We start from the raw sequence: 18,082 nt of genomic DNA on the forward strand, positions 1-18,082 counted from the left end.
CGTAATGTTTTTCCTCCAGCTAGCTGCTTTCAAGATTTTTTCCTTTATTTGTTTCTTGCCCTTTGACTATGTGCTTTTCTTTTTGTATTTATTCCTGTTGGGGTCCACTGTGCCCTTAGCATTTGTAAATTGATTGGAAAATTCTTCATTCATTAATTGGAAAATTCTTACCCACTGCTCTTTCAGAAATTTCTTCTGTGCCAGTCTCTCCCTTTTCTCAGATTCCAACTACACCTAATTTATGCTGCTTCATTTTGTCCCAAAGATATCATGTACCCTTTTCCATTTAATTCTTTCTCTGTGTTTCAGTTTGAATAATTTCTATTGAGGAGTCTCCAACTTCATTGTTTTTCCCCCCTCTGCTTTGTACAGTCTGCTTAGAAGCCACTGAAGGAATGCATTTCTGACATTGTATTTTTTTCCTAGAATTTTTCATTTGACTTAAAAAATAGCTTCCACCTCTCTGATGAAATTCTCCATCCATTTACGTATGTTGTCCACTTTCTTCCCCAAATTGTTCAATATATTTATCATAGAACTTTTTTTCTTTCTTTGTGGGTGTTGGGGATAGAACCCAAGGGTGATCTACCACTGAGCTACATCCTGCCCTTTTTATTTTTTATGTGGACCATTAAAGGTCTTGTTAAGTTTCCTAGGCTGACCTTGAACTTGTGATCCTCCTGCCTTAGCCACCTGAGATGATGTGATTACAGGAGTACATAACCTTGCATGTTATTATAAAATTTTTAAGTTGTTATCTCATAATTCCAATATCTCGACCATCTCAAGTTCTGGTTGTGTTGATTGTTTCCTCTCTTAATGAAAGGTCATGTTTTCTTTTTCTTTTTTGGGTGTCATGTAATTTAAAAATCTTGGAATTACATATGAGAAAACACTACCACATTTCTAATCCATCTCTAACAACTTTTATGACAATAATTTTTATATTAATCTCTTTCCTTATTCCATACTCCATTACTCTTTCACAGTTTATCTTTCCTTTTATTCTATTTTGTGTTTTTTTTTAATTATTATCTTAAAAAACTAATAAAAAAGACTTGAATTTGATTCCAGGTTTTACTAGTTACTAGTATGATCTTGCAAAACATCTTTTTAAGCCTTAATTTTCTCATCTGTATCATGGAAAATAATCCCACTTAAAATGTGAATGTAACTTTATTTGGAAATAGGGTCTTTGTAAATGTACTCAAGATGAGGTCACACTGATTTAGGGTGGACCCTAATTTATCATAAGTAGAGGAGAAGCAGAGATACACACAGGGAGAAGCCACACTGTCATGTAGGCAGAGAATAAAGCTCAGAGACTTTAAGCCAAGTAATGCTTGAGGTTGATAGAAGCTTGGAGGGGCAAGAAAGAATACAATAGCCTCCTCATCAATGGGGGATACATTCTAATACTCCTTGTAGATGCCTAAAACTGAGGATAGTACACAAACTTTTATATAAGCACTGTGGTAGCACAATAGCTTAGCTGATAACAGATAGCTACTAAGTGACTAAACCAGGGTGGATAGTGTATATAGCATGGATACACTGGACATAAGGCTGATTCATGTCATGAGTGGGATGGAGAAAGATGGTGTGAGATCTCATCATATTATTCAGAATGGTATGCAATTTAAAATATATGACTTTTATGGAAATTTCCATTTAATATTTTTGTAACATGGATGACTATAGGTCACTGACATCATAGAAAGTAAAATTTCAGATATAAGGAACTACTGTATAGTCCAGTAGAATTGCTGTATACTTCACAGTGTGCATGATCCTCTGCTGACATCTAATTTCAGACTTCAGGCCTTTAAAACTGAGAGACAACATTTCTGTTGTTCAAGCCATCAAATTGTGGTACTATGTCACACGCAACCCTAGATAACTAATACACAAGTAACTCTGGGACACAGGAAGGAAGATCCTTAAATCTCCTCAGGAATGACTCCCTGGTGGTAAAACTTTAGGTGTGGAGCAAATATTTTCAGGCAGCCCAGTATGACCACACTTCACTAGGAACTTCTATCAAATGGGTCAGTTGAGTTCGGGGACTCCTGCCTACAATTGTTGAGACTGGGTTTGGGACTACACATGTGACCATTGGGAAGCTGACAGCTATGCCAAAGCCCAATACCCAGACCATCTTCAAGGGGACAGAATATGGATAGCACATCAGAGTGCCCTTGCTCCCCTGGAGATGCTCTCAATTAACTGAAATTGGCAGGTTAGTGGGCCACCGACTTGTTATCATTCCATTCTATTTCCCAAAGGGGAAAGATGTTGTTTCAAAGAGGTAAACTGGCCATTCATCCAGGATATGTGCCCTTCTCGGATCTTTCCCTTCCACTGAACCCATGCCTTATCCATGCCATTCACAGTTTTGCTTTGAAAATTCCTACTCAAATGACAACTCAAAATGCAGCATTCACCAGAAGCACCCCCGACCCCTGCTCCCATCCCTAGATCTTCTGCATGTTGATTTTGGCACTGAACATCATCTGCGCTGTTAAGCATGTGTTTGTTGCTAACATCAACTCCTATCTCTGATCCAGGTAAACCACAGTGCTGAATACTAGGAATATAGCAGGCAGACATATATAGCAGGCAGACATATATGTGCTGCTTTCATGTTGCTTATAGTCTAGCAGAAACTCAGATGGTCTATTGTAAGAAATAAAAAACACTTCTTAGTGGCTAAACACTTCCTATGTGATAGACATTGTATTCAAGCACTTTGTATATGTGATCTCATTTAGTCCACTCAGGTTACCAGTCAAGTATGTAATATCAGCTCTACATTACAGAGGAGGGAACTCTACTAGTCACTGGAAGCCAAACCCAAAGTGTGTAAGTCCAGCCCACCCTCAAAACACACCTGCATGATTCTCTTAAATATCACAACCAAGTGTGAAGAGTGCTCTGATAGGAGAAGCACAGGGGCAGTGTGTACCTGAGACAGTTAACTGCAGGATCAGGACAACTGAACTCATCCCAGGTGGGTGGTCAACTCCCACAGGTGGTGAGACAGCCTCACCTGTGGTTATGGAACAAGCACCCCTCCCCCTCCCCAGAGTGACTCAGACAGTTCTCACAGACAGTAAGTGCTTAATAAATGTCTACTGAATTGATGAGAAGAGTCCAGAAAAGTAAGTTATTTTACAAGAGCCTACCTAATATTTTGGTAGAAAGAAACAAATAAACAGATATTATGCAAAAACATTTCTTTCATGATTTCTTCCCCATCTCCCCCTCCCCTCTTTTGGGGTAAGGTAAAAGAAGCAGGCCCATCTTTTCAGATCTCTAAGAGTGACCTAAGTCAATCTTGGAAGCTAGCCTAGTTCAAGCCCCTCCTTCTGTGCCTGGTACACAGGATCCATGACAGTTCAGAAGAATCCATGGCCACATGTGGACACTGGCTCTGCTTTTCATGTCACACAACATCCATAAAATCCCCAGGCCAAGTCCTACAGACTGGCTACTCTTCTAACTCCAGCTACTGTGGGAAAGTGCTATTGACTGAATCCAAGGGACTGTGATGCTTTCCACACATCAGGTCCCATCACAAATGGGGGGGAAATGGAATTAAAGAAACAACCTTCTGATTCAAAATCGCTTTCACTGCATCCTCGACTTCCTCCTGATTGTTGAGATTGACAGTCCACACATGCGGCCGGCTGATGAAAACTTCAGCATACGGATGCTGGGATGTCAGCTGGAAAAGAGGAAACAACACCTCAGTTTCACACTGATTTAAAAAAATCTTCTGGGCTAGATGAAGTGTTGTACATTTTACCGCACTGAGTTGTACTTGCGCAGGTAATAAGACACTCATCCTCTCCCTCGACAACTGAAACATCCTGTGCAAACATAGCAGTTCAGAAACAAATAGTGATGGCTGCACATCTTGAATCCCTCTTGGAAATAAGAGAATGTCACAATCTGGTGACAAGGTGGCTGTTTTAGGTGGGGTGTGTGGGTGTGCCAGGGATTGAACCTGGGACCTTGTGCATGTTAGGCAGGGGCTCTACCACCAAGCTACACTCCCAGCCCTTATAGGTGACTTTAATTCCTAATGAACATTTATGCTCAACCAAAATAAGCATAGCTCATCCATACTCACCCCTGAAAATAACCTCTTTCAAACCAGTATCTATTTTCTTGGCTAGGACAGACAGGTAAGCATAAAAAATTGAAATAAAAATCAAGGCTGCAACAGTCCCAAGAAGATGAGTAATGGTGCATACAAAAGGTGATAGAAACAGAAGTGATCCCATCAGAATAAAACAGAATCTTTAGGGTTTGGGGAATAATCATCAGCATAACATTGGGGCCTGAAATTTTTAGAAGCAATCTGTAATTGGAAAAGCAAGAAATGGCAGTTTTATCCTAAAGGAGGTTTTATTTTATAAAACAGGGTGGTCAAAGAAGCAAAGATATATATTGACAATTCTGGGTTCTTTAAAAATCCATTCTTCAGGACAGCTAAATTTATCCCTCGATCATGCTGCCACCTCTATTCTTATACCCCTTTAAGGTAGTGGTGTAAAGGAGTGTTCTAGACATTTATGAGAATATTTTTAGTTACCACAAGAGCTGGTGCTACTCTTAGCCTGTGGGTGGGGACTAGGGATACATGACATCTAGTGAGGTCTAGGACAGACCTGCACAAGGAGGAATTGTTCAACTTCCATCATCATCATCATTTTCATCATTTTTGATGATGGGAATTGAACCAGGACCTTGTTAATGCTCTTTACCACTGATCTCCTCCTCCAGCTCAAAGAACTTCCAAATGCCCTGCTGGGCTTTTAGGTGGATTTATAGCATCTAACACTTTGATACAGTTTTAATATACAATAAATTTCCCAGGAGCATAATTACCATGTAAATCAAGAAATGTTTGTACTGTTTTATTTGGAACTTCGCCCATGAGCTGTCACCATTTTGGAAAAATCATGGCAGTGAAGTCAATGCCACTCAGGATATCAGAACTGCCAGTAAAATGTCCCCAAATTGGTCTATATTTGTAGCTATCACATTAATGGCAATTATGTATATATGTGTGATATGTGTACACACTCTTATATTTAGTTTCTCGTTCATAATGTCAATTACAAGCAAAAAAGGCTGACAACTCTTAGTTGAATGTTTTATTCCTTTTAAATACAAGTGTTCATGGTAAGAGGGAATGAAAAATCATGTCTGCTAGGATAGGTCTTGGCTACATAATATTGAAATATGTATTACTTTATTATGAATTATTTTCTTTTTATTTATTCTTCATATTCGAGTTAGGAAACTATATTTTTTTAATTATGTAGGCAGGCAGGTTACATTATTTAAGATTTTCATTTCAGGAGAAAAAAAAGATGTTATAACATGTTTATCATAAAAGGAGGTGTTAGCTCTGGAGTGTTAAGACCTTTGCTGTGGAAGCAAAAGGTCTGGCTCTCTTTTTTCCTTTTCTCTTTAGACTCTGATATAGAGATATACTTGGAGGAGTGGATGTTCCCTCTTGCTCTCAGTCACTGGTCTTGGTAGCCTGCTGCAGCAGTGGTGTGCAAAAACATGACTAAGGACAGGAAAAATGGGCCACAAGTCATTGGGCTCCAGCTGCAGTTTTCACTGCCAGTCACTCAGGGAAATCATGTGAGGAAAGTCCAAGAAGGTTTTCCCCGCTCTGCTCCTGCTTCTCTGCCCTGGGTCAGGTCCTGCACTAGCCTTTTCAACTCTCCACCCTCCTGATGTGTGCCTTGCTCTTTTGCACACTGGGCTTTGTGGTCAGTGGAAGGCTACAGATGATATGCAGTTCCATGGAACTGGGAACACCTGTTTTTTTTTTTCTCTGCACATATTTGGATTCAATCCCTATCAGTGAAATCCCATGTGGGGCCAGGCATTGCGTGATCACCTGCACATACATCACTTATTGGGTTTCTTATGTAGTCGTAAAGATTCTGAGGTATAGACCCAACAACCAGAATGTTCAAATCCAGATCCTTCAACAACTTATTAGCTTTGAAAAGGAAAGAGCATGACAATTTAGAGGATGTCAATGACTGAAGGCAAACAAAAGCCTTTTAAAACTTGCCAACATAAAACAAAATTCATTGGACTGGATTTATGCCCCTATTAGACCTTTTGTGAAGATGAGCAAAAAATGTTGCATTATTTTCATTTTGTGGCTTAGAGGACAAACTAATTAGCCCTTCTGCTCTAATCAGTGTAAATTAGAGTTGCCATCAATGTCACTATTTAGCAAGTAATATATCAGCAGCAGTCTCTCACCCCTCCCTACTCTTTAAGGTCCCTGCATATTTACAGGTTGCTCTAAGCACTAAGAAAATACAAAATGTTGAGCCATTATAATTTCATTCATCTACATTTATTGAGGGTTGCTTAATTTTATGAGGGAGGCATTTTGTGATTCATTAGCCCCTTTTGAATGTTATGTTCTTCCTTGCTAATTTATTGAGAACCGTCTGATCTCAGTTACTTCATCATGTATCAATCAGGAAATTTACTATAGAATAGTTTGTAAAAGTAATGAAAATCTTATTAAATATGAGACATTACTTCAGAGTAGCTATTAAATCTCCAAGGAGAACATGGGTTCTCTTTATTGGATAGGTTAAGAAAACCCAAAACAACAACAACAAAAAAAACCCTGAACTCAGAGAATTTCTCATAGTTTACAAAATGTCAGAATAATGACTGGGAATCTACTAATATGTTTCCAAATATGAAGATAAAAATAAAAATCCAATTCATATTAAAGTATAAAGAACCAAGTATAACCTAAGGCATTGTGAAATGTTTTTCCCTCTGAGTATACACTGTATTTAAAAAACTTGGCCCAATGCAAAAATAAAAACAAAGTTAAACTTACAGTTAGAACTCTAGACTTTCCCTTCAAGTGAAGGCAAAAAAAGAGACCCATAGGCAATTGATATGGGCCAATTTATGTTGGATGAATTGTTGATTGACATAAAAGGTTAACATAGGCAAAATAGAGATTTATAATTATACATACTCAGGTATATTTATAATTATATATATATACTTGTAAAAATTTCCCCTTTCCTGAGGGGAAAAATAAAAGATAATTTCTAAGAGGTTTTGACCCTTAGAAATCTGTAGACCTATTGACAGCTTTTTTCTAATTAAAAGCATCTTTGGGTAGGAGGATTTGGCAGCTTCTGTGAGCTGAAAGAGCAGAGGAGGCAGCCCCTCTCAAAGCTGCCTGGTGTTGCTGGAGGGAGCTACAGATGAAACCTGACCTTCTTGGGTTTCCCCCCAAGTTCATCAACATTCATCCCTCTCAGGCTTGAAGTCCTTTCTTCTCCTTTTTCTTTAAGGCCAAGCCCCATCTGTCAATCTTTGTCAGTTAACCCTGCACATTCTCCTTCCACCTGGCACAACTCCAAGTTAACTCCCCTCCTTAATCCATCTCCCTATTTCTTATGCACTCCCACTGATTATGCAGCTGTCTTATCCTTCTTCCAGATCAGATCTAGAGCTCTGAAAACAGAAAATGTGTCCTGCTGAATTCCATTAACGCAGCATATAGTACCATGGACTCTGTAGGGATGCATTAAACATCTGTCAACTGCCCTTCTGCCTCCCAGCCCTCCGGTGGGAGCCCAGGACTGATGGAGTCATCTGTCTGAGGTCACTCACTGAGCAACCGTTGAAAGGAGTCCACACTGTCTTTCTATTGGAATCTCATTTCGGGCCTGGTGGCATCATCCCAGGCAGCAGTTCCAATGTCTGTTCTCTCTTTATGGCATAAAGAATGAAAACCCTCCGCGACCTCGGCAGTAAGCAAATGACTAAATGATGGCACTAACTGACAGAAAATAATGAACATACTTTTCTTGATAACTTCGTACTGGTTGATCTGGGCCATGTAACGTGACATCACTGACTTGGCCAAGTGTCTGGAGTGTTCTCAGTGTTGTGAGGAAACACTCAGCATACAAACAGCTGATCTGAATTCTTTAAAAGCAGTGAGGGTCATGAGTGACAATGAAAGGCTGGCTTTTTACAGACTGGGAGACTAAGGGGACATGACAATTGACAAATGCAACATGGGATTCTGAATCAGATCCAGTAACAGAAGAATAATTTTAGCAGAAAAAAATGGCAAAGTGCAAATATAGTCTTTAGTTCAGATAATACTAGGGTACTGCTATTAATTTTATTTATTTTGATAATTGTAGTATGGTTTTGTAAAATGTCACCAGAAGATGAAGCTGGATAAAGAATATACCTCAATGCTATATTATTTTTGCAACTTCTCTGCAGACTATCTTAAAATCAGTAAAAAATGCAAAATTCTACTTGTAGGCATATAATCAAAAGAGTTATTATCAGGAACTCAAACAGACAGGGGTATACCACTATTCATAGTTGCATTAATCAGAATAAGGAAAAAAAAGTGGGAACAGCTCAAATGTCCATCAGCAAATGAAAGGATAAGTTCAACATGGTAAATACATGCAATGGAAAATTAGCCTTAAAAAAATTAAAAAGGATTCGGACACACGCTGCAACATGATCAACCCTGAAAACATCACATCAAAGTGAATAAGGCAGACCTAAGAACAAATATAACATGATTCCATCAAGCCCCTAGAGTGGGCAAACTCATAGAGACATAAAGTAGGAGAGAGGAGGAGGGGAGAATGGGGAGTTACCACCGTTTAAAGGGGACAGAGTTTCTGCTTGGATGATGAATAAGGCTACAGATTGATAATAGTGATTGTTGCATAACACTGTGAATTTACTTAATGCCAGTGAATCACACTTATAAATGGCTAAAAGGTTTTATATTATGTATGATTTATCACAAAGTTTTAAAATAGGGGAAATTACAAAAAGAAAATCAATTTGGACAGAAGAAGGAACTTCTGAGATTTTCTATACCCAAAGGAAAACCTATGGATGATACACAATGGAGAAGAACAGTCTCATCAATGAATAGTGATAGGTGTGTTAATGAGCTTTATTATGGTGATCACTTTGCAATGTTTATTATTTCAAATATCAAGTTGTTTATCTTATATATATACTTCTTATTTGTGAAAAACAAACAAAAACTGCTAGGGATGACTGAAGTCTATTTTCAACCTCAAACTCTAAAGTTTCAAAATCAGTCACGTGCTGTAGCAGAGATTTCTAAACTGAGAAGTTAATCTCCCTGTTGGGAAAAGTCTTTTAAGCCTTTCCAAAATAAATAGGCTCTTCAAGACTGTTCCTGATCTCTGCGTCTAGTGCCTCCCACAGCACTGGCACCTGGCACACAGGTGAGCTAAATATTGGTGAATGAACTGACCTTTCAAAATGAAACCACTTCCATGAAGAGTTCAAGTTATACGAGTAAAAGGTAAAAAGTAAGCAAACATCCAGTTAACCCTGGTCAGATGTTATCTGGGCTACAGTTAACCTCTTTGAGATAATCTATGGTTCTTATTGATTTTCCATCTCCTTTGGCCATTTCACCAATGATACAGGGGGTTGGAGAAAAGAACTCTTAAAAATAATCAGTTCTATGAACTGATAGGATTCCCGATTCATTAATAAACATCACTAAACAATTTATTTTATGTGCTATATAACATTTGTTATACAGTTATGACAGGTTCAGAGAAAGTGACCCAGAAGGGTTTCAAAGCAGCAGCACTGAAAAAATAAATGCTTTAAAAAGTCATGGTTATGTCATGGGAGGACTGTCCATCAGTGTAATTCCCCTGTTGAAGGCCCTGAAGGACAAGGGTGTTGCTTTAACTGATGGAGAACATCTTGCAGAACCACCTACTAACTACATGGAAATAAAAAGAAAATCATTCTTAAAGTTTCTTGCACACATCTTTTTCTGGCCAGATATGGAAGCACCCAGCTTGATCATTCACACTTAGCTGCAAATGACTTGTTTATTGCTTCTAATCAAATCCAGCTTTCCTTGGTGGTGATTTATCATCTATTGTGAATTTTCAAGCTGATCTCTGAAGGCAACTGAAGCAAGGCTTCTGCAAATGGTTCTAGCAATGGCAGGACCACTTCATGGGGTGGTGCCTGCTGATGGTGGGCTAAAAACTCAGGCATATCACCTGAGTGCCCAGGGACATGTTTTGCCTCTTAAGGTTGAGGTTCTTGGAGAATATCCATGGCCCACTTTTAACTCTCTATAGCTCATCATGGAGAGTTGATTCTCCACAAATATGTTACAAATTTGTTACTCAGTTGATCTTATCCTAAGCTCCCAACAAGAAGAGTTTAGCTTCAGACAAGAAGAGCTCAGCTGCAATCAAAAGGCTAGAATGTCCTTGTTGATTAGACAGTTGGCATAGAGGTGATGTGACTGAATCATTTGTTTCTCTAAGCTCCAGGATCAGGTCCCTAACCATTTCCCTTCCCACATAACCATGTTGGATGATGCTAATAACACTATCACTTCTCTGCTTTCTTTATCCCTGGTTCAGCATCTTTGGGTCCAGAAATATTTAAAAACATTTGAAAAAACTTCATGTACTCTGAAAATGGGCAGACTTTTTCCTCTTAACATTATCCCTTAAACACTGCATAACTACTGTTTATGTAGCACTTACATTGTAATTATAAGTAATCCAGAGATGATTTGAAGTATGTAAGGGGATATTCTATGCAAATACTATGCCATTTTACATAAGGGACTTGAGGATCCAGAGATTTTGGTGTCTGTGTGTGCACGCATGGGGAGGGGTGGCCAAGGGGGGCGGTCCTGGCACCAATTCTCCATAGATACCAAGAAGACTATACCTACATTATCACTAAGTAAATAGTTCTTCTTTTTTACCTCCCATGTTGCTGGGGATTGATCCCAGGACCCTGAGCACGCTAGGCAAGTGCTCTATTACTGAGCTACATCCTACCCCCAATTATTCCTGTAATTGAAAAATAGAATGATTCTGATAGATACTTACCTCTCTCAGTGTTGGCTTGCCAATGAAAAAGTCTGTGTTTTTGCTGCTTTTTGGTGGGTTGAACTTGGGATTCAGAAAAGCACATCCATTTGCAATAGCCTCCAGGGGAGCTGGGCCCTCATATGGGAACCCAAGTCCAACAAACAACTGGAAGACAGAAAAACATGCATATATAAACACATCAGTAAGGACTGGCCTCCCTGGCTCACAGGGGGCTACACTGTGGTCCATTCCTGTGAATGCCTCAGACACTCTGGAAGGGTCCCAGATCCTAGGGGGTGGGGTGGGGCAAAAAGAAGGGGCTTGTTCCAATATCTGAAAAACATCACCAGGGACTTTTAAAACCCTTGTGAAGTGGCTCAGCTTACGGTATTCTTCTTCTCTCTGCTAAAAAAAGTAAGAAAATAAGTGTTGGGAGGGGGGTTGAGGGTGGCTAGAGTATTAAAAGAAAAACAACAACAACAAAAACCAAGGCCCTACAATCATCTTTCTGTAACTCACCAGGAGACATGACTGAAAAAACACTTGCTTAACTAAACAGAAGGTTTCTTCATTGAAGCAGCAAACAACAGGCCCTTTCAGGGATGCTGGGCAGAGGGACAGAAAGGTCACTTGGCGGTTTGATTACAGTTCAAATGGAACTGCTTTAAAACAATGGTAGGTCAGTAAACACAGGTTTTCATAATGGGGTTTTCACTGGGGGACACCAACATCTTGGTTTTACTTTCCTCTGGGTGGGGGAAGAAGGTACTCAGTTGCTAAATCTGCACGGCAATGAATGTTCCTGCTCCAGCAAGCAAGCCACATGTTTCCCCCAAGGCAGACAATAGATGGCAGCAGAAACACGCTCTCTCAAAGTCTTAGGAACAACCACAGCAGCAGGGAGACACTGTGACAAAGGGGACGTGCTGCTACAGTTCAGTGGATCTGATTCCTGGGTCCAAAAATGAGATAATATCTCAGACAAATGCCTCACTCTGCATAATGTTCATGCAAGAATACTGCACACTGCTGGAGGGCTGGAGGTAGGTGACGGTGAGGTACAAGCCTGAGTTTAGTGAGGCCTGTGTTCTTCCTACCCACATCACAGAGTCAATTCTGAAATCTCTCCAGTTCCCAAGAGGCATGTCAAGTGATAAAGCCCAGGTGGGCCCCAGGGCAGTGCTTCCTTTCATCTTCATGGTGAGAAACACCCACAGAAGGTCCTGAGAGTGGAGGAGTCTGCTGAGCTGGATTTATCTGTATGTGTGGTTCTCCCGTCCCTAGGCTCTCTCCTCAGCTCCCCCACCCCATGCAGCTGTTTTAAATGAGCAATCACTGAGATGTTTCTGCTGGAAAGCACCGGGTCCAAGCTGCTGGATTCCCTGTGCATTCCTGGAAGACAAAGGATGCATGTGTCTGGCACTCAACACAAGGGCTGCACAGAGAGCAGTCCACATGTGACACTGGAGAATCATGCAGATCCCTAAGGAGTTTTGGAGCAAAACACCTGAAGTTTCAGGTTTTCTGAAGAAACTCCCTATCCTATTAATTTTTGTATAGACAGGGCACTTAACCTTTCTTTTTTTTGCTGAAGAAATAACCTTTCATTTTCTGTAAACCTTGAGATCACACAGCCAGGGACATCCATGAGGGAGAAAGGGAGGTGGGGTGAACAGAAGGTTCAGGAGGCCTGCAGAACTCCTACTGCTGGCTGTGTCATTTCCCCTTGGAAGGAAGAGTCCCTGGAGGTCATGGGGTGAGGGTGAGGGCCTGGAAGCTGCAGCATAGAGGGAAATCTCTATTCCACTCTCCTGCTCTGGATTTCATTCTTGGTGCAGAGTGAACAGAAGTCAGATTCTCAGAGAGAACTGTTGAATACAGAGTGTGGCCCGGCACTGTGGCCCAGAGGTGGAAGAGGCCTGACAGCAGAAGAAATGCAAATAAATATTGGGATGTACTAATGCTCCAGGACATTCTCCAGGCTCTCTCCTCAGCCCCCCCAACCCCATGCAGCTGTTTTAAATGAGCAATCATTGAGACATTTCTGCTGGAAAGAGGCCTTCTTGAGCATGAAGAATCCAGGGTTTCCATCCTTAAGGCTTTTGACTTCTGTGATCTCCTCTTCCTATCACACTTTAGGAAGAATGTGCCAAAACTCTCCAGGAAAAAATAGATGACATCCATCAGGCCATGATTGGACAGAGCACAGCATAGAACACCTGGGCCTTTTTGATTAAAAGCAGTACTAAAAGATGCAGACTAGGTTTTCATGGGTTTAGTCAGAGACCCAGCACCCACAGTGGTTCCTGACCTTTGGAAATTGAGGCCTGCCATGAAATGCCAATACCCTTATCAACCCTAAACTGTCAATAACAACTTTGGAGGAAATGGAAGAAGCACAATGCTTTTCTATTTCAATGGAAAATCTTGGAGAAAAATTTAATTAGCTCCTTCAGATCAACCAATCTGAACCTATTAATTAAAAGAATTTGAGGCTGTGGCTTAATGGACTTGAATATAACCTAGGTTTAATTATATCTGAATAACGATTTGCACCAACTCTTCTGCCTTGCTGGGACCAGAATATCTCAGTGCGAAGAAAATAAACACTTTGGGCTACCTCTCCCAAGCCTATTTAGAAGGAAGCTTGAGCAAATACCACATAATTTCTTGGCAATGGGTTTTCCTGTCACACTAATTAAGACTGCAGAAAATGCATGATTTGGAAACACCAAATAATAGTTTTCTGTCACTTCTGTCAATAAGCAAGTATTTTCTTGCTTCCTGTCTACTCATTACTTGTGACATTATGATGGAGCAGATATATTAAGGTCAAACAGCACATCTGAGAGTTGAACGACAACAGGATAGGCACAGAAAATTCACCACTTCTAGCTGGAAACTTTGGCATGCTTACAGCCTTGCCACAAACCAGTACCTTAACTGTAACAAATTGTTTTGGCCCTAATCTCCACTCCCCAGTCCTTGCACCTACTTGCAGACTTACTTAGCATGGATGAAAGAGAGAAAGAGACAGAAGTAGGACAGCATTCAAGCACTGGGGATAACCTTCTCAGGAGAAAACTGTCCATATTTTATTTAAACTGCATCTGGCCCTCAGAAGCCCAGAATCTAACAAGGATATTTCAGGTGACAGAACATCTCCATGGCTGCAACTCTAACCCCATCAGTGAGTGTTCCTAAACAGAGGGATGACATGCTCTAAAATTAAATTGTGAACTAATGCTAAGAGAAAAAGGGCTGATGAAGCACCATTCGCCTTCTTCACAGCATAGGGTGGAAACATTCCAACACAGAGACCAGCAAAATTTTTCCTCTCAGAATTTTTCTCTGTGTGAAAGGAGAAATGGAATTATTTCAAACCCATAAGTGGGGCACTCAACAAAGATTCCTTCAAACATGGACAAAGGCAGTTCTTATGATAACTGCATGGTTTTGGTCAGTTTTAGTCACTTTCTTTTTTTGGGTGGTGGTGCTGAGGATGGAAGTCAGTGTCAGCCTCCTAGGCAAGGGCTCTACCACTGTGCTATACTCCCAGCCCAGTTCTAGTCACTTTTGATGGGGCACATCAAGAATAATCCAAAATCTGGTATACTCAACATACACTTTTCTGATGATAATTAGCCGTGCTGAGGTGGCTCAGGAGGGAGTTGAGCAATGAAGTAACCTTGAGTTACCCAATAAATTGGTTATGACACAAAGTAGCAATTAACAGTACAAGCTTGGGAGTCAAGGAGAACAGGGTTCAAGTCCTGACACCGTCATTTCATACTTCCATAACTGTGACAAGTTGCCTGTCTGTGGATTCTCTGAGGCTCATGCATAATCTATTTTCTTCAGGGTTGGGACCTTCTCAAGTGCAAAATGGGGACAACAACATTGTTTTATCTCATGGGGTTGCTGTGAGGATTATGTGAAATATTTCACAGAAAAATTCAATATTCCAAAACTTGGTACTCTATAAACATTTACTAAGTAGTGGCCCAAGTTCATATACCGCTACAGTGTCACACATCTGCACATCATGGGCTAGCATCAGTAGTTGGGGTTTAGTTGTATGGAAGTTGTGCTTGTAGCATCATGTCAGCACCCAAAAAGTTTTGGATTGCAACATTTTGGATGAGGGATATTTGGCCTGTATCCAGTACCTTCTATAAGCCAGGTGTTCTTCTAGGCCTTGGAAATATACCCACAAAGAGAACAAGCAAAACCTCTGGTGCAAAGTTCATGGTGCTACATGATGGCCTGGTTCCAGTGGTGGTGGAACCTCAAGTCCTGATTCTGAGAGAGGTTTCAAAACCCATCCAAGCTGTATAAGAAAAGTCATAGCTGAATGAATGTCTATTTGGCAGAGGGTGGGGAGTCAGGCATGAAGACAGGATAGGATGTGGCAGCCCGTTTGCCAAATCTGTCCAGGCCTCTATGTGAGCTGGCATGGTGGGGAACACAGGATCACCATGGTTTACCAAGGCTTGGAGGGGAAAAGAAATAAAGTCTGGGTAGAGAAGGGTACAGGTATAGCATGAGCACTAGTAGCAGCTTCACCTGGCAGGCCACAGTCAGAGATGTTCTGACTGCAGAAAGGAAGGTATCTTGTCTGGCTCCTACGTCAGAACTGCAGACACCCTTGCATCCCAGTGTTAAATGTGAATACCCTATTTAATATCACAAATGTAATAGGAAGCTTCCTGAAGCAAGAAGAGGAAGGTGGACATGAAGAGGTTACGATTAGGAAGGTGAAGAAAGAAAATATATTACAAGAGATGGAGATTTACATCAAAATTAAAAACATGCTACTCTAGCGAATCCTGATTTGCTGACCTCAACTGATCTCTTGGAGTTTGCTGGACTGAATGACTTGTCTGTGGTCCTTTGATAAATAATTCATTCATCCAAATTTTTATCATTTTCTCTAGATTCTCATCTCTTTCAGTGTTTCATTAATTCCTCCTGTCTTTCCAGATTCCCTGAAGCAAGAGTCTGCTGGAGATGCCTGGGCCCCTAATGGCATGCCAGGACAAATTATGCTGAGCAGAGGGTTTCCTGGGCTTGGTGCAGAGATTCAAAGAGGGCTCATAAAGAAAAATAATGAGTCTAGAGCTGATTAAACATCAATCATTCCTTCAAACCTCTCGAGGAGCTCAGGCTTGTTCCCTCTCCAGTATTGAGGCTGAAGACCTTGTGAATCTACTTTATTCCACAGTCCTCAGCAGCTCTACGTCTCCACTTCCAAGGTGGATTGGAATAAGTTGCTTTTAAATTGCTCAGAGACACAGAGGAAGGAGTTGGAAGCAGAAAGGGTTATAAATGCAAAGGCTGACCGGCCTTCCATGTCACTACTGCAGAGGCCAAGATCCATTCATTTTAGTGCATGAGGGTGTGTTCTGGGTGTGAGGAGAATCTCAGTGATACACTGCCTTAGCCTCATCCTATTTGCTAACTGTTTGAGCCATAGTTCCACTTGGAGTATTTTAATATATTCTTTTCAGATAAGCAGGCACTATGTAATGGGCTCAGGGACATGCTCAGAAGTTACCCATTTTTCAAGGATGAATACATGTCCCTCATGCTAAAATTCAAGCTGTCCTCCTTGGCTGTTGGCCACTCTGACATCGTGGCTGGGGTTTTATGGGCCTCTTCTTGTTCTCTCCTGGACATCAGGGACCTCAGTTTTGGCCTATTTCCTATTCTATGACAGGGTAAGTGGATGGTAAGTAAGTAAGGGTTCTTTTAAAATTTGCAAGGCTGAGCAAGACATTCATGAGGCTGGGTTAATAGAAGTGTGTGAGACAGTAAAGACATGCTCCTGAAAACCAGCTCTGCCAAATGTTATTTTAAAGGAGCTTGAACTTTTTCCACAACCTGATGTGGAGAAAAGTAAAATGAGGCAAATAGCAAAAAATAGCACTGCTGTTAAAGGGCCCGGACATCCTGATGATTCTAAAATATCAACGTAAGACAGGAGGTGATGGGAAGCAAATGGTAAAACGGGACACACGTCATTCCTGGAGGGCTTCAAATAATCATCTGATTACAGGTGACCTTACAAGGAAATAATATCTTCATTAAAACAAGGACTTAAAGAACTGACAGAATATTTTGTTCATGCTATTGCACAAATAACTTGAAGGTTGAAAGGATAAAATATATTTACAAATGAAGAAACTGAAGCAGAGGAGATAGATACTCTTTGATAGGTTGGTTTCCATTGAGTTTGGGTGTTTATGAGGCTGGTTCATCAACAGCCTAGCAGAGATTTCATTTGCAATTAAAACAATCACGAGTTAGAGTGACCTCCTCAACTTGACCTCAATTTACCATAGGCATGTCCAGCTCTCCAGAGTTAACAACCCTACTAGCACTGTCTACCTCTTAAAGCTGTTGTGAGATTCCAAGAGGATAGCACATATGAATGTACCTTCTAAATAAGATCAGCGATGGCTAACATGCTACAAAAGTTTATTTGTTCAACCTCTCTGCCCTATCTTGAATATAAAAGCAAAGTGAGCCAAGGACCAGAGTTAAGAAATCCACCCGTGATAATAAACTTCTCTATGCTTTAGGAAACACTAGTGGAGGGATCTGCTTGTTTTGTTCACTGTTGCATTCCTTGCACAATGCCTGGTATATACTAGTTGTTCAATAAGTATATGCAAAATTCATAAAAAAAACTTATTAGTAAATATAAGAAAGCATCTCAAATAAATTAAAGGGCTTTCACAGCCAACTCTGTTATTCACAAGCTACCTAACTTCATGTGATACTTTAATGCAGGAATATAGAAAGGGCATAGCCCACAAAGCCCCAGACCATTATGCTCTAGTGTAGTACAATAACACTCAGTGGCTCCCCAACTATCTATGTGCAGTGTCTGCATGCCTCTTTCTGTGACCATTGACCCTTATTTCCTGTTGTATTTAATCATCTACTATTTTCCAATACTTTCTAGATAGGTTGCTTTCTAGTTTTCTCCTGAATATGCCATTGGCACCTTGGCTACCTGATTCTGTCTCTTTATATGGTTCAATAGTAGGTGTATCCATACCCCAGCAATCTCTTATATCTGTGATGATGATTTCTCTGCTCCCTGAGGCAGCAGG

General features: G+C 40.5%; 1 protein-coding gene across 1 annotated transcript in view; it reads right to left on the reverse strand.

The window, feature by feature from the left end:
- The window catches only part of LOC143640215 (alpha-1,6-mannosylglycoprotein 6-beta-N-acetylglucosaminyltransferase A-like), a 101,881-nt gene that overhangs the window by 22,174 nt on the left and 61,625 nt on the right, over positions 1-18,082 (reverse strand). The window contains exons 5-6 of the mRNA XM_077108100.1: positions 10,980-11,126; positions 3,611-3,727 (exon numbers count right to left, since the gene is read on the reverse strand). Coding sequence (XP_076964215.1) covers positions 3,611-3,727; positions 10,980-11,126 — 264 coding nt within the window. The remainder of the gene's footprint in view (positions 1-3,610; positions 3,728-10,979; positions 11,127-18,082) is intronic.

The sequence above is a fragment of the Callospermophilus lateralis genome, unplaced genomic scaffold, assembly GCF_048772815.1.
Source record: "Callospermophilus lateralis isolate mCalLat2 unplaced genomic scaffold, mCalLat2.hap1 Scaffold_137, whole genome shotgun sequence".
NCBI lineage: Eukaryota > Metazoa > Chordata > Mammalia > Rodentia > Sciuridae > Callospermophilus > Callospermophilus lateralis.